The sequence below is a fragment of the Pelophylax lessonae genome (assembly GCF_965119305.1).
Source record: "Pelophylax lessonae genome assembly, chromosome: 3".
Classification (NCBI taxonomy): domain Eukaryota; kingdom Metazoa; phylum Chordata; class Amphibia; order Anura; family Ranidae; genus Pelophylax; species Pelophylax lessonae.
In genome coordinates, this window is record NC_138770.1 from 529,154,309 (window position 1) to 529,171,272 (window position 16,964).

The following is a 16,964-nucleotide window of genomic DNA, read 5'->3' on the forward strand; positions in this document are numbered from 1 at the left end:
TTTACCAAATGGCATTTATATTCTTGACTTTTGTTTTACTGCAATGAGTTATGTTGTAAGTGTCTTTCCAGACTACCGGTGTCCTAGGGCTATTAAATATGTACATGGTAAGCAGTTTTGTAAACCACACCATTACGATCTAATTTTTAACACCTATGCTCATGTTGTCATTTTAAAAATCACATGAAATGCCAAAATAAAATTATTGATTTCTCTAAAATGCATTAAATTTTTTTAAAAACACATTACATGAAGTGGTAAAATATTTTTTGTAGGACTAATGGAAAATCAACTTAACTATGCTAGGGATATTTTTTTCCATTCCCCAACATTCTTTATGCTGAATGTAGAATTTTTAGTAAAAAGTGGAAGAAAAGCTTAAGTTTTAACTATTCCTAAAACTGTTCCCTCCCTTCTCCTCTTACCTATCTGCCTAACCTGTATAAAAAAGACGTGTGTAGTTAACTATTTTTAATTTGCTACAGTCCAGTCATGTGATCCTGCAGCTCAGGCTCTCCTATAACTGTGAGTGACTGCTGGAGAGAAGAGGAGGAAGCGCCATCAATGGCTGGGTCATGGGAGCCTATGGGTGATGTCATGGCTCCCGGAATTCCCAGCTGTTTTTGAGCTCTACCTGAGCGGAAGGTGTTGCTCAAAGGTCTATAAAAAATAAACAGGCAACCTGTAGTGAGGAAAAAGGAGGAAAAGAAAAAAAAGGAAGGAATGGAGTGCAATGGTAGATAGTAAGAAGTGTTGCTTGGGAGAGGCTGGTTATAGTCCAGCAATGGTTGCCAAATGTGCAAGAAAAAGGTTGTCTTTTAGAAAGGTGGTGAGTTTTTCAATATTAAAGTGTTACTAAACCCAGATCCTGCATTCAGTATATCTGGTCTCCTACAGTACACAGAACATGGAAATGCAATTATTTTAGTAAATACAAACTGATAAATACCTTTTTCATCAGCTGTATAAAGCAGTTAAAGCATTCTTGTGACTTGTGACAGTAAATACTGATAGCATGTAGAAAGGGTTTTTTTTTCTCCCACAATTGTCCTATCAGGCTTCAAGACAATCGATTTTCTGTCTGAACATGTCTGGACAGTGCTGATTGGCCCTGTGCTGATCACATGAACTCTCCCAAGAAAAAACAATTATCTAGCAATACACACCAAACTGAGCAGCCTGACTGTATAGATTTTGTACATAAATATTAGGGTTTTTTGGAGTCTGTGGAAGGAGGAGAGGATCAGAGAAGACAGGATTGAACATCCTTTTTACACAATGCAGAGGATTACCCCCTAGGATCCACCCTAAGGGGTATAACAAGCATGCTTTACTGCATATATAGACTGATTTTCTGTTGTGGGTTTAGTAACACATAATCTTTCAACTGGAGGGGCATCTTTATTGTTAACATAGTGTTCCATATTTCAATATGCCCCCCGTCCACAGAATAACAATAGAGTAATTAGAATAAGCTGCTTTCTCAATGCAGGTTTTTGGAAGCTGCCATTGGGTTATAGGGGGGGATGAGGATGACAGGGGGTAGTGTATTAGGAAGGTTGCAGTGGGGTGCCAGGTGTGATGAGGATGACAAGGGGTAGGTTGTTAGCAAGGTTGCAGTGGGGTGTCACGAGTGATAAGGATGAGGATGACAGGGGGTGGGGTGTTAACAAGGTTGCAGTGGGATGCCAGGTGTGATGAAAAGGAGGATGACAGTGGTTGGGGTTTTAGCAAGGCTGCTAAGGTCCCAGTGTTTGAATGGGGAGCAGGTGTGTTACATTTGGTGTTATCGCTGTCACTCTCTCATACTGGTCACTGGAAGTTCAACATGGCACCTCATGGCAAAGAACTCTCTGAGTATCTGAAAAAAAGAATTGTTGCTCTACATAAAGATGGCCTAGGCTTTAAGAAGATTGCCAAGACCCTGAAACTGAGCTGCAGCACAGTGGCCAAGACCATACAGCCATTTAACAGGACAGGTTCCACATGCCTCGCCATGGTCAACCAAAGAAGTTGAGTGCACGTGCTCAGCATCATATCCAGAGGTTGTCTTTGGGAAATAGACGTATGAGCGCTGCCAGCATTGCTGCAGAGGTTGCAGGGGTGGAGGGTCAGCTAGTCAGTGCTCAGACCATACGCTGCACACTGCATGAAATTGGTCTGCATGGCTGTCATCCCAGAAGGAAGCCTCTTCTAAAGATGTTGCACAAGTAAGCCCGCAAACAGTTTGCTGAAGACAAGCAGACTAAGGACATGGATTACTGGAACCATGTCCTGGGATCTGAATAGACCAAGATAAACTTATTTGGTTCAGATGGTGTCAAGCGTGTGTTGCGGAAACCAGGTGAGGAGTAGAAAGACAAGCGTGTCTTGCCTACGGTCAAGCATGGTGGTGGGAGTGTCATGGTCTGGGGCTGCATGAGTGCTGCCGGAACTGGGGAGCTACAGTTCATTGAGGGAACAATGAATGCCAACATGTACTGTGACATACTGAAGCAGAGCATTATCCCCTGCCTTCAAAGACTGGGCCGCAGGGCAGTATTCCATTATGATAATGACCCCAAACACACATCCAAGACGACCACTGCAAGTCTCTAACATTCACCAGCTCTGTGATGTTGTCATGGAGGAGTGGAAGAGGACTCCAGTGGCAACCTGTGAAGCTCTGGTGAACTCCATGCCCAAAAGGGTTAAGGCAGTGCTGGAAAAAAATGGTGGCCACACAAAATATTGACACTTGGGTCCAATTTGGACATTTTCAATTATTGGTGTACTCACTTTTGTTGCCAGCGGTTTAGACATTAATGGCTGTGTGTTGAGTTATTTTGAGGGGAAAGCAAATGTACACTGTTATACAAGTTGTACACTTACTATACATTGTAGCAAAGTGTTATTTCTTCAGTGTTGTCACATGAAAAGATATAATAAAATATTTACAAAAATGTGAGGGGTGTACTCACTTTTGTGAGATACTGTAAATATAAAATAACTGTTTGCTTTTGGGTTTTCAAGGTTTGACTATGGTAATTTTGTACTGTTGAAGATGTGAGTGATGAAGGCTAGTGGGAATTTGGGTATTTTACTTAAAATCCGTGTACAGCCTGCTTTGACTATCTGCCTGTGTAACAACTGTGCCTGATTGCCGCCTGCTGTGGCCTTTATTTTGGAACAAACTGCTGCCTGTCATTGTGGTAGTTTGCTTTGACTACCTTTTAGATCGTAAGCTTTTACCAGTAAGGCAGTCCGAGGGATGCAAACTGGGTGAGCTCTTCTGCAAATGTCAGACCTTCTTGTGGTTTTCCAAACCAGACATTCCTTAGACTCCCTGACTAGGAGCTGTTCGCACCTACCACAAATGACACAAAACAACCACGCTGATCCTTAACAATAAATCTTTGTGTCTTTTTTTATTTGTACTTGTATGCTGAGCATTTTGGATCAACTGTCTTTGTATGATTAAAGAAACAGACTTATACTCTATATCCCAAATGGTAATGTAGCTATGTTTTATTTTTTATATATATATATACACACACACACAGTAACTTTCCTTCAGAAAGTTAATTTTACTAGGTATTTCTTTACATTGAAACTATTAACTCTTTCTGAATAATTTTTTTAATGCATTGTCTAATATCCTGTATCAGAGACAGCTGGTATCTTTTTTAATAAGGTATAGCCTACTTTACATCAATTTGTACACTTTGGGGGTCCATGCGCTCTAGGAGCAGAAAAAAAAATGGCATACCCTCTGGCAGAAAAGCGGCGTAAAAATGCTCTAGTAGCTAGCACTGCACAAGGGTTTAGGAGAGTTTTTGGGCATTTGCTTTTATAAGCTTTTTTTTTTTTTTTTTCAAAAACATTCCCCTCTGCTCATTTTTCATTATAACATTATAATCAATGTACACTTGAAAACCCTGATTTCTTCTAAATGCCGTGTTTATGTGCATTTAGTAGCTTTTATGAGCATTTCGCGTTTTTTTTTCTGCCTGAAAACTCTCAAAACGCACTTGTGGTGTTTTTTTTTCTGCCTTTAAACTCTCTTGAAATAGGCCTCTATATGCCCTAACATGCATAGACGCTTAAGCTAACATTAAGCTGCTTGGCAGGCTGGAGAAAAAATGCAAACCTCCTGTGGAAGCAGCATTTTAAGCTAGTGTGCATAGACCAAAAAGAAAAAGAAGCATTTTTTCCACATTTTATATAGATTCAAAGGGGAGAAATAGAGATTTTAAATACACTGAACAAAATTATAAACCTAACACCTTGGTTTTTGCCCCCATTTTTCATGAGCTGAGATCTAAGACTTTTTTTCTATGTACACAAAAGGTCTATTTCTCTCAAATATTGTTCACAAATCTGTCTAAATCTGTGTTAGTGAGCACTTCTCCTTTGCCGAGATAATCCATCCATCTCACAGGTGTGGCATATCAAGATGCTGATTAGACAGCAAGATTGCTGCACAGGTGTGCCTTAGGCTGGCCACAATAAAAGGCCACTCTAAAATGTGCAGTTTTACTGTATTGGGGGGATGCGGGGGTTCGAAAACCAGTCAGTATCTGGTGTGACCACCATCTGCCTTATGCAGTGTAACACATCTCCTTCACATAGAGTTGATCAGGTTGTGAATTGTGGCCTGTAGAATATTGGTCCACTCCTCATCAATGGCTGTGCGAAGTTGCTGGATATTGGTGGGACCTGGAACACGCTGGAATATGCCGATCCAGAGCATCCCAAACATGATTAATGGGTGACATGTCCGGTGAGTATGCTGGCCATGCAAGAACTGGGATGTTTTCAGCTTCCAGGAATTGTGTACAGATCCTTGCAAGATGGGGCCATGCATTATCATGCTGCAACATGAGGTGGTGGTTGTGGATGAATGGCACAACAATGGGCCTCTGGATCTCGTCACGGTATTTCTTTGCATTCAAAATGCCATCAATAAAATGCACCTGTGTTCATTTCCCATAACATACGTCTGCCCATACCATAACCTCATCGCCACCATGGGCCACTCGATCCACAACGTTGACATCATCAAACCACTCACCCACACTAAGCCATACAAGCTGTCTTCCATCTGCCCTGTACAGTGAAAACGGGGATTCATCCGTGCAGACAACACCTCTCCAAAGTGTCAGACACCATTGAATGTGAGCATTTGCCCACTCAAGTTGGTTACAACGACAAACTGCAGTCAGATCCAGACCCTGATGAGGACGATGAGCATGCAGAGGAGCTTCCCTGAGACGGTTTCTGACAGTTTGTGCGGAAATTCTTTGGTTATGCAAACCGATTGTTGCAGCATTGTCGTTGCTGTTCTCACGATCTTGGAGGTGAAGATACTGAATGTGGAGGTCCTGGGCTGGTGTGGTTACACTTGGTCTGCGGTTGTGAGGCTGGTTGGATGTACTGCCAAAGTCACTGAAACGCCTTTGGAGGTGGCTTATGGTAGAGAAATAAACATTCAATTCACCAGCTCTGGTGGACATTCCTGCAGTAAGCATGCCAATTGCACGCTCCATCAAAACTTGCGACATCTGTGGCACTGTGCTTTGTGATAAAACTGCAGATTTTAGTGTGGCCTTTTATTGTGGCTGGCCTAAGGCACACATGTGCAATAATCATGCTTTCTAATCAGCATCTTGATATGCCACACCTGTAAGGTGGATGGATTATCTTGGCAAAGGAGAAGTGCCCACTAACACAGATTTAGGCAGATTTGTGAACAATATTTGAGAGAAATAGGGCTTTTGTATTTACCGCGGGATCACTTTTATGGGCGGAGAGGTCGGTAGCGGGGAAAATGATCCTGTCCTCTGAGGTGCTGTGCAGAAAGTCAAGTGAGTGCTAGATGGCCCCCACTCGACTCTATGGCCTTGGAGGACCGGAGCGATGTCATACGCCACATCCATCCAACGGCCTTTAAAGGGCCCATTTTTTTTCTTGCTTAAAAAAAAATGAAATTTTTCACGTTTTTTTTGCTTTTAAGTGTAGATGTGAGATCTGAGGTCTTTTTGACCCCAGATCTCACATTAAAGAGGACCTGTCCTGCTTATTTCTATTACAAGGGATGTTTACATTTCTTGTAATAGGAATAAAAGTGATCAAAAACATTTTTTTTAAAGGGACAGTGTAAAAATTAAAAATAAAATGTAAAATAGATAAGAAAAAAAAAAAAATGAAAGCGCGCCGTTCCTTTCGAGCTTGCATGCAGAAGCGAATGCATACGCAAGTCGCTCCCATATATGTAAACAGTGTTCAAACCACACATGTGAGGTATTGCCGCGATCGTTAGAGCGAGTCAAATAATTCTAGCCCTAGACCTCCTCTGTAACTCTAAACTGGTAACCTTTAGAAATTTTAAAGCGTCGCCTTTGGAGATTTTTAAGTACCAATATTTGTCGCTATTCTACGAGCGTGTACAATTTTGAAGCATGACATGAAGGGTTTCTATTTACTCAGCATAACATTATTATTCACTTTATAGAAAAAATTGGGCTAACTTTACTGTTTTCTTATTTTTTAATTCATATAAGTTTTTTTTTCCCAAAAAATTGCATTTGTAAGACTGCTGCGCAAATACGGTGTGACATAAAATATTGCAACGCTCTCCATTTTATTCTCTAGGGTCTCTGCTACAAAAAAATATATATATATATAAAATATTTGGGGGTTCTAGGTAATTTTCTAGCAAAAAATTCTGTTTTTTACTTATGAACAAGTGTCAGAAATAGGCCTGGTCCTTAAGTGGTTAAAAAAGTTTTTCTACCTTAATGCAAACAATGCATTAGGGTAAAAAATGTTTTTAGGTTTAGTAAAACTTTAATGAAGAAATGACAGTGATCCAGGAGACGACATATGCCTCCTCAGATTTAACTATTGTTACCCATCAGATTTGAATAAAACATTTTAGCCAGAAATTATTTTATTCATGGTTCCCACTACTGTGGTGCGACTTTGATGCAATGCGATTTATGTGGTGAAACTTTTATGTGACTTTTCATATTGATTAGAACGGGCAAAAAAGATGAGATTTCCCTTGTCACTAGTGTAAACCAGGCCTTTTGATTGGTTTGCGCAAAAGTTATCGCGTCTACTAACTACGGGAAAGATTTATGTCCTTTTTTATTGTTTTTTTTTTTTTTACTAGTAATGGCGGTGATCTGCGATTTTCAGCAGGACTACGACATTGTGGTGGACAGATCGGACCCCTGATTGACATTTTTGACACTTTTGGGGGGAACCAGTAAAATTACTACATTAATCAGTGCTAAAAATATGCACTGTTATTGTAATAATGACACTGGCAGGGATGGGATTAACACAGTAAGTGATCAAGGGGTTAAATGTGTACCTAGGGGCATGTGTGATATGATCACAGAGACATGTGATCTTACATAGAAGGATCACAGGAGCTGTCTGATCATTCCAGGGAGAAGAACGGTCAGCTGTGTTTACCACAGCTGACTGTTCTTCTCTCTCAGTGGGGAACGATCGTGGGAGTCAGGCGGCAATCGGAGCCACCTGCCCCGTGCATCGGAGTCCCAGCTGACGAGTGGGGGGTGAAAGCGCGCCGCCGACGGCACGCGCTCGCCCCCTAGCTACAGGCGCACGACCAACCTATACCTACGTCGGTTTGCGCAGGAGAGGCTGCCTGCAGTATAACTATGGAGGGCGGTCGGGAAGTGGTTAAAGAAAACTAAGGGCCAGTCTCGGCAGGCTTTTTTATAGTTCAGTTAATTTTTGCATCGCTATACAAGTCTGCGCAAGGTATACAAAAAAAAAAAAAAAAAACCACTTGAAACAGATCAATTGCAAATCAGAAGCAGGCCAACTGCAGGTCAAATGCCAATTTCTGTAAATTCTAAATGATCTCAGAATTATCTCAAACTGATCAAAAATTTATGCCATGGACACAAACCCAAAATCTGTTTAGATTGGCCCTAATGCTTATACACTATGTTACCACATTTTACCTTTAGAGAGACTGCCTGCAGCCCCAGTTTTCCACTGGGACAGTCTGAATAATGTAAGCCCCTTCGTGTGAGGCAAATAAGCATGCTTTTCCCTCATCCTTCAATACAGTGCTGGGTACGTTAAAGTGAAACTAAAGGCACTTTCTTATTTTTTTGGGCAACAGAAGGCTATTTATTGCAATAAAATACACGTACCTAACTGTTTGCAGTCCACTGTAGAATGTATACAGAGCTGTGCATGCGCAGCTCCATTTACATTTCTGGTACAGGGCCAGTGTGCCAGGATGAATTACTCATTCAGGGAAATTACATCATCTCATACCAGCCGATCAAGATGGCAGAAGAATGGCACCCATTAAAAAGCTGGGAAGAAAATACCAGCAAAGGACCTCCTTTATATTGGATCTCTGGAACTAATGCCTCGTTTCCACTGAGCGGTACGGTTCAGTTTGGTTCAGTATGGTACGCAATTTTTGCCGTTTCCATTGTCAAAAGTTGTAACTGGTACCCTAATTCCGAACCGTACCAATTTTTTGGGACCCTTTCTTTGGGGTACCAAGCACATTAGTACTGTACCAACAGGGTGAAGCTACACTGTTGAGGTACTGTTGAGCTGAGGTACTGTCGGCGGTGGAAAGGCAAGCCTGATCAAGGTGTACCGTTCCGAACTGTACTGAACTGTACCGAACCGAACCGTACCGCTCAATGGAAACGAGGCATAAGGCAAGCATTGCTGCCATTAGTTCCGCTTAATGATCTAAACCAGTGTTTCTCAACTTTTTTGTCATTCAAGGCACCCTTTAAAATTGTGCACAATCTCGAGGCACCCCATTCTAAAATGTGAAAGAAACAAATAGTTTTAAATAACGTGGACGCATTGACACACTTAGGACACCCAACATTTGAGTTGATTTATTTTATACACCTTTGAACACTGGTACTGACTAGTATTCCAGTGTTTCTCCTCTCCCTCAGTTTCCCTTCCTCATTGAGCTAATGTGACCCCAGTGTAGACAGAGAAGGGCAAACAAGGACATCCTCAGATTCTCAATTTCTTGTCAATTTACGACCTCATAATTTATTAGAATCCCAGCAGCTGGCTTGCATGGTGCCCAAAGTTGTAATGCTGCACAAAATAAAACACGTGACTTTGTGTAACACAAAAAAATGCAGGTGAGATTCACATGCCAGCTTGCTCACAATTTTGGGCAATTTGAGGCAATGTTTTTGCATTTTGCCAAGGCACCCTTAAAGATCCCAGAAGGCACCCTGGGGTGCCATGGCACACTGGTTGAAAAAGGCTGATCTTAACCTCTCTCTCATTTTTATTTGGGAAGGGAGAATTTTCCTAGTCCTGTTAAAAAACAGACTGTAGTGTGCCATCTCTACAGCTGAAGAGTTAATTTGCTAGCTTAGCAAGACTTTAAATAGTGAAAGGGTTAAAGTAAACCTGTAACCTGACTGACCATTCCGCATTTTTGGCTTGAAAATTACTTAACCACCCCCCCCCCCCCCAAACATTATACTTTTTCTGAGTACAGAGAACCTATAATATAAAGTTATGGGAGTTTCAATTTTTTTTTAAATACATGATATTTGTACAACTGTCTATCAAATCTATATTTTTTTTAGTAAAAATGCATTTAAATTAGGTTTAATTCACACAAATAAAATCTTAACTAATGTCCACATTTTCTGCTAAATATAAAAAGAAAAATTGTCTACTTCTTGCGTTTTGATGTCCAATCTGATACAAGGCTGGAATACCCCAGGTGTTGGTGCTGGTCACCAACACCTTTCATTCACACGTTCTAACAATATGGTACTTAATGATAATTATCTCTAAATTAATTCATCCTTAATATAATATACAAACTGCTTCAATTAGTTTGCAGTCATGGGCTATATATTCTTCATATGCTAACTTCTTTCGGGTTTTGTTCAAAAGCCCATTGTTTACTCAATTACTATGTTCCAACTGACAATTCGCTTCCATATGTTCTTTTCCTTTATTCCTTTACAAGTATTTTGAACTGTTCAATATGTCAATATGTAATTGTCTTACTTCTATATTGTTATTTCAGAAATGTTGCCAAACCTTGTATTCTCTAATTTGCTAATCGAAATAAACTTGTTCGGGAAAAAAAAAAAAAAAAAAAATCGTTTTAAGTAAATAAATAACAAATATGCCCAGTGGCGTACCTAGGGCATTTGTCACCTGGGGCGGATCCTATATCTGGCACCCCCCCCCCCTCCCAAGCTTTAAAATGTAAAAACACACACAAAAATTTGTAATGTTTAAATTAAAAATTGGTAAAACTCCCCAAAAAATTGGTACCCAGAATTATCACTTATAAAGCTTAACAGCTTATCCTTTTATAGATAACTGTAAATAATGTAAATCTATTGATTGAAGATAATATCAATATCTGGTTTTGTTATTTTTTTTTTGCATTGGGCTGTTTATTTTTATCTTGTTCTTTTTGGCCAGAATCTGCTTTAAGTTTCAACTGCTATTCGTAGTAATTAAAGGATAGCAATAAAATACGTTCCTATTTATTACCTGTATTTTATGGAGGCATTTTTACTTTGTTATTCCAATCGGATTCTCTTTGTGTACTTTTTAATCTATGATGTTAATGTGCCAGTACTTCCTTTTACAGTTGTTCACCTTTTAAGTTTCTAAAGCAATTTTGATGAAAGGAGGAGTATTCTGTTTTTCATTAGGTAACATTCTGTTTGATGCATTCATATTTGAAATAGAAGATGGTTTTGTCCAAAGTGATATGCTGTTTATGTAAAAACAGCAAAAATACCACGCATAAAAGTTAAACCATGTGTATTGAAAAGTTTCTTCAGAGCCGATTGCAACATTTCCTTACGCACATGATCGTCTTGGAAATGAACGATTAGAATGACTTTTCATTTGTTTTTAGTTTTGCAGACAAAAATTAAAGACCAACCACTTGTTTTTAACAACAAAATCAAGTCATCTGGGTACACTGCTGCGCCAAGGTGAGTAAAAGGAGACTTTGTTTTGACTTTTACATAAATAGTTATTCATAGCTCATAACTGTCCCTGATTTTGAGGGACTGTCCCTGTTTGGAAATAAAGTCCCTCTATTCCTCTTTCCTCTTCATTTGTCCCTCATTTTGCTCTGATCGGTATAGTTGTGGCCTCTTGCACACGATACTCCTGTTTGAGCATCTACTTTTTCCAGACCTATTTTTTTGTATGTATTTGTGAGTATTTGTGAGTATTCGTGCGTATTTGCGTGCATTGAGGCTTAAATTACTGACCAAAAATGCAGATTTTTCAATTTTGTTCTTACTGAAGAATGCACAGCGCTTGTTTACACTCCTGTCTGCACAGGCACATTACAATTAATGGGCTGTTATTTAGCTCAGAAATAAAAAAAAGCTGTACTGAGCTTTTTCAAGCTGTGAGATGCTCAAACAGAAGTATTGTGTGCAAGAGGCCAAAGTGTTTCCCAGTGCTAAACCTTTCATCCGAACTCTAAATTGCTGCATTTGTAGATGTCAAAAGCCAGCATAAAGAAAAAATAGTGGTAAAAAAAAAAGCAATTGTGGGTTTAACTAATCATTTTTTTCTCCTTTTTGCTTACTAAACACTTATACCCCTTTCCCGCCCAGGCCTATTTTCAGCTTTCAGCACTCTCACACTTTGAATGACAATTGTGCAGTTATGCAACACTGTACCCATATGAGTTTTTTTATCATCTTTTTCACACAAATAAAGCTTTCTTTTGGTGGTATTTAGTCACCATTGGGTTTTTAATTTTTTTTGCTAAACAAAAAAAAGACCAAACATTTTGAAAAAACCTAAAATGTTTTTCATATTTTATTATAACATTTTGCAAACAGGTAATTTTTCTCCTTTACTGATGGTCACTGATGAGGTGGCACTGATGGGCACAGATAGGCTGCACTGATGGGTACTGATGAGGCGCCACTGATGGGCACTGATGGGGCAGTACTGATGGGTTCTGATAGGTGACACTGATGGGCTCTGATAGGTGACACTGATGGGCACTGATAGGTGGCACTGATGGGCAATGATAGGTGACACTAGTAAGCGGCACTGATAGGCAACACTAATAAGTGACACTGATGATGAGGCAGTGATGGGCACTGATTGGCAGCACTGATTAGCAGGACTGATGGGCACTAAGGGGAACCGACAGAAGTCGGGTAATGGCTTTCTTTTCTTCACACTGACAGCTCCGTTTACTTTTGTGATCAGCTGTCATTGGCTGATCACGTGGTAAAGGGCTCACTGTGATTGGCCCTTTACAATGGTCAGTGATCAGCCAAGTCCCAAGAACTTTGCGATCACAGAGCGCGCTGCCCACACACCCCCTGGGGCACGTGGGCAGCGCAAGAATGGGAGGACGTCCATGTTTGCCCTCTCAGCATTTTAAGCCCGCGCTGTAGCCATCTTTCGGCTATAGCGCGGGTGCCAACTAATTAAGGGGAGCGTGTCAGGGGATGTTTCCTATGCCACCATACTTTTGCTAATAAGTGTCCCTCATTCCCATCTCAAAAAGGTGGGAGATAGGACTTATTAAAGTACAGCTAAAGACTCTTGTGTAACAGTCTAAGCAGGCCCCAAATACAATTACTATGTAATGCACAGGCCTTCTAAAGGAAAAAAAAAAACTTCTTTTCTCTAGCGCTCATTGACAGACGTAGTCCTCGGTGATACACCACCTTCGGGTTATGTTGCCTCCACAGGAGCAGGACTAGACAGGAAATTAAAAAGCTCTGGCCACACCCTAGGGGCAGTCCCAGAGGGTATATCCTCTCTCTCTCTGCCTCAGCAAATCAGTTATTTTCTGTCTAGTTAGGAGTAAGGACCTAGATACCTTGCTGGGATCTTGGGTCCTGGCAAGAATTTTTTTCTTAAAGGATTTTTAGACAGCTTTTTTTCTCCAGTGTTCCTGTGAGATCTTCAAGCAAGAAAGCTGAACTGGGCGACGGGCTGGATGTTGAGATCCGGTGGTCACCCCAGTTCAGCCTACGAGCGCGTGCAGGCCATAGCTCCGCGCTGGGTCGGCCGCGACAAAGTCCCATTAAAAGGACTGAACCCGCGAGTTAAACGTCTCGCTGAAACGCCAAAGACCATGAGTCACGGCGTCCGTATCGGTCGACAGCCCTCCCGCCCCGGTGGAGAGGGGTACTGTCAGGAGTTAGTGCCCGCCTGGTTCCGTTATGGTGAGTAGTATGTTCCCCCTTTTTCCCTGACGGGTTTTGTGGTGAACGCGGGCCCCTTTCTGTATGGTAAGAAAGAGTCCTTTCTATCCTATAACATGTCACAAATCCTCCTACTTTGAGTGTGATTTTATGTGTGCAAAAGCCAGGAGGCTTGGTTTGGGAGCTAACAATCTATTGTATACATGTTTAAAAGATGTAATCTGTGGCATTCTGGGAATCTTATGGGTTAAGTATAAGCTACCTACCAGTCAGAAGCCACGGACATGTAGACTGCCTTCCAAATCAGATCTCCAGCTATTAGCAGGCCTCCCGAACGGCCATGCGGTCCGCCAGGGCCGGTACCGCCAACCACGCCATATCCCCATGCAGAGAGAGTGTTGTGTGCCCTGCAGCACACCGCTATTCAGTATAGGCCGCCGCCATTTTTTTTTTGCTGGATCGCACGAGCCGCCATTTTGGCGTAGCCTCGTGTCTCCAGCATGGGGGCGGCCATGTTTGAGGTGATCCTACACCTCGTGGAGCTTGGGGGAGGCGCCGGAAGGCGTGCAGAGGGGCGGAGCCGCCTCCTTTCTTCCTGGGCAGCCAGCCAAAAGACTTCCTGTTTGTCAAGACAGCGCTGTAAGCTGTTGCAGTTTAACTCTGAGCATCAAGTGGTGAGCCTGGGGGTCTATCTCTCTCTCTCTCGATCGATAGGGATCCCTAGCAGGTAACACTAAGGGGCTTTTTGTGGCGCTGGGGGTCAGAAAAGAAAAAAAAAAAAAAAAAAAAAAAGTTTTTTTCTTTACTTTTGAATTATATTATCCAGGAAGTAACTGGAGTTATTATGGACCCTGCCACACATATTCCCCCACCTGTTTCCCTCGAGGGGGCCTCGGGACCCGCCGGTGCACAGAGTATAGAGTCATTTACAGCAATTTTGGAGTCTATGGTGGCTCGGGTGGAGGCGGCCTGTCAGGGACGGGGGTCAAGGAAGCGACCCCCGCCTACCCCTATACTATCTGACACCTCTGACTCAGATTCAGAGATGGTCACAGCAGTTGCAGGTTCCTCTGCAAGGGCTGTTATCCCAGGTAAAGCCCCCCTCAGACAGTGAGGAGGACGCTTCTTCTCTTGCTATAATTCAGGAAGAAGCATTGGTGGACGCACTAGTTGTGGCAGTGCAAGAAACCTTAAAACTTGAGGCTTTACCGGCAGAGGCAACTGAAACAGAGAGGCCTTTTGGGACTAATAAGCCCATCAAAACGGCGAAGGCTTTTCCTGTACCTAAATGTTTTGGTAATCAGATTAAAGGAGAATGGGAGCATTCTAAACGTACCTTTACTATTTCCAAGCGTATTGCTAGACGCTATCCGTTTGAGGAATCCATCATTAAGAAATGGACGGTACCACCAGTCGTGGATCCGCCTATTTCCAGGCTGAATAAAGCCACGGTTATTCCAGTGGAGGACACTTCGTCCTTTAAGGATCCGGTGGATCGAAAGATAGAAGCAGAGTCCCGCACTATCTTTTCTCTGATAGGGTCAGCATTTAGACCAGTAATTGTTATTGGTCTAGTTTCCCAGACACTTACGGAATGGGCGAAAATGGTACGCCAAGATCTTAGGGGAAAAGATATTCCCCAGGAGACATCTGATTTGATGGAACAGATCATACAAGGGCTACGGTTTATCTGTGACGCAGCCTTGGACACTACTCCCTTGTTAGGGCATGCATCTAAGTTAGCAGTGATCCTCAGACGTGTGCTGTGGTTAAAATGCTGGTCAGCTGACCTAGGTTCCAAAAAGACCTTGACCAATCTCCCTTTTCAGGGGAATCGTCTATTTGGGGCCAACCTAGATGAAATCATTAAGGATGCCACTGGGGGCAAAAGCACTTTTTTGCCACAGGCTGCAAAAGCTAAGGAACCTCGCAACAAGCGAGGACCTTTCTTTACCGCCCATAAAGGGCGCCCGGCTGGTACTCCCGGGAAAGGCAAGACTCCTCCAGGAGGGTTCAAGAAGGGCTGGTCAGACAAGCAGAGGACCAACCCAGCCAAACCCGAAGTAAAGGAGTACACAGCCTGAAGGTGCGCCCCCACCCGGTTTCAGGGTGGGGGGACGTTTTCACCGGTATTCAGGACATTAGATCGAGCATCAACCACTACTACCGGTGCGATTCTTCCCTTCCAACATTTAAGTACCACAGGAAGCGGTAGTTACCGTTCCCTGAATAGATCTTTTCCTTTACCTTTTCCTAAGATTAGTCCCGATACCTCACAGGAATCAGATCTGATTGACCAGATAGGCCAAGTAGCCTCTAGTCGGGTGACTTCGGTCCCTGAGGTTCAACCAGAAAAGATCACCTTTCCTGATAACTATCAGGTATCTGATAAATGTGTGGAAACAGAAAACGACCAGACTTTCTCGGATGGTCGGGGCCAGATAGCTCTAGGGACGCCTGGTTCAGATCCAATCAGCGCCAGTGGTCCTAGAAATTCTAGGCTGGCCTCCTCAAGCCGGCCTGGCCGACTTGGACATGCTAGTCGCAGACGTTCCGTGGGAACTTCGTCTCAGGGAGTGTCTGTGGTCTCAAGGACTAATTTACCTTCGTGCTTTACAGTCGCTGGTTTTAATGGCCTGGCCATTGAGACCCAAGTACTGAAGGACAGAGGTTTGTCTACTTCAGTCATTCCTACCCTTATTAAAGCAAGGAAAGCGACTTCCAGCAAAGTCTATTATCACACATGGAAGACTTATATTGCGTGGTGCGAATCTTTAGGATTTCCTCCACGTACCTATTCGGTGTCTCGAATATTGGCCTTTTTGCAACAAGGGGTTGAGCAGAAGCTAGCCTTGAGCACCATCAAGGGTCAAGTTTCAGCATTAGCAATCTTCTTTCAGAAACCTTTAGCTACCAAATCCTTGGTGCGGAATTTCATCCAGGGGGTGCGGCACCTGGCTCCTCCAGTCCGCGCGCCCTTACCGCCCTGGGATCTTAATTTGGTTTTGTCGGTTCTACAGAAACCTCCCTTTGAAAACATCAGGGAGATTCCCTTGCTTACTTTATCCCAGAAGGTGGTCTTCTTGGTGGCTATTACTTCTGCTCGCAGGGTGTCAGAACTGGCTGCATTATCATGCCAGTCCCCATACCTAGTGATTCATAGGGATAAGGTAGTACTTCATCCTAAGCCATCTTTTCTTCCTAAGGTGGTTTCAGATTTTCATCTGAATGAAGATATTGTACTACCTTCCTTGTGTCCTCAGCCCAAGCATCATCGGGAACATGCGTTGCATTCCTTAGATGTGGTTCGGGCAATCAGGGTATACCTGAAAGCTACGGAATCATTCCGTAAGACGAATTCACTTTTTGTGATCACGGATGGCCCCAGAAAGGGTTTGCCTGCATCTGCCGCGACCATTGCCATATGGATTAGACAAACGGTGGTACAGGCTTATTCTATTAAGGGTCAGAGTCCTCCGTTCCCTGTTAGGGCGCACTCCACTCGAGCGCTCAGTACTTCCTGGGCCTTTCGCCATCAGGCGTCAGTGGTCCAGGTATGTAAGGCGGCCACTTGGTCGTCGGTACATACCTTTACAAAATTCTATAAAATTGATGTGACGGCATCGGCGGATGCCTCATTTGGCCGCAAGGTTTTGCAGGCCGCAATTTGAGGAGACCGGTGGTCTACCTCGAGGGTTTTTTTCTGTTTGAAAAAAAAAAAAAAAAAGAAAAATTTTTTCTCTCTTTTGTTGAGTTTCATCATTAAGG

The 16,964-nt window shown here is 42.6% G+C and overlaps 1 protein-coding gene across 1 annotated transcript in view; it reads left to right on the forward strand.

The window, feature by feature from the left end:
• The window catches only part of WDR27 (WD repeat domain 27), a 522,635-nt gene that overhangs the window by 86,240 nt on the left and 419,431 nt on the right, over window positions 1-16,964 (forward strand). Inside the window, exon 13 of the mRNA XM_082251222.1 lies at window positions 10,919-10,997. Within this exon, the coding sequence (XP_082107348.1) occupies window positions 10,919-10,997 (79 nt within the window). The remainder of the gene's footprint in view (window positions 1-10,918; window positions 10,998-16,964) is intronic.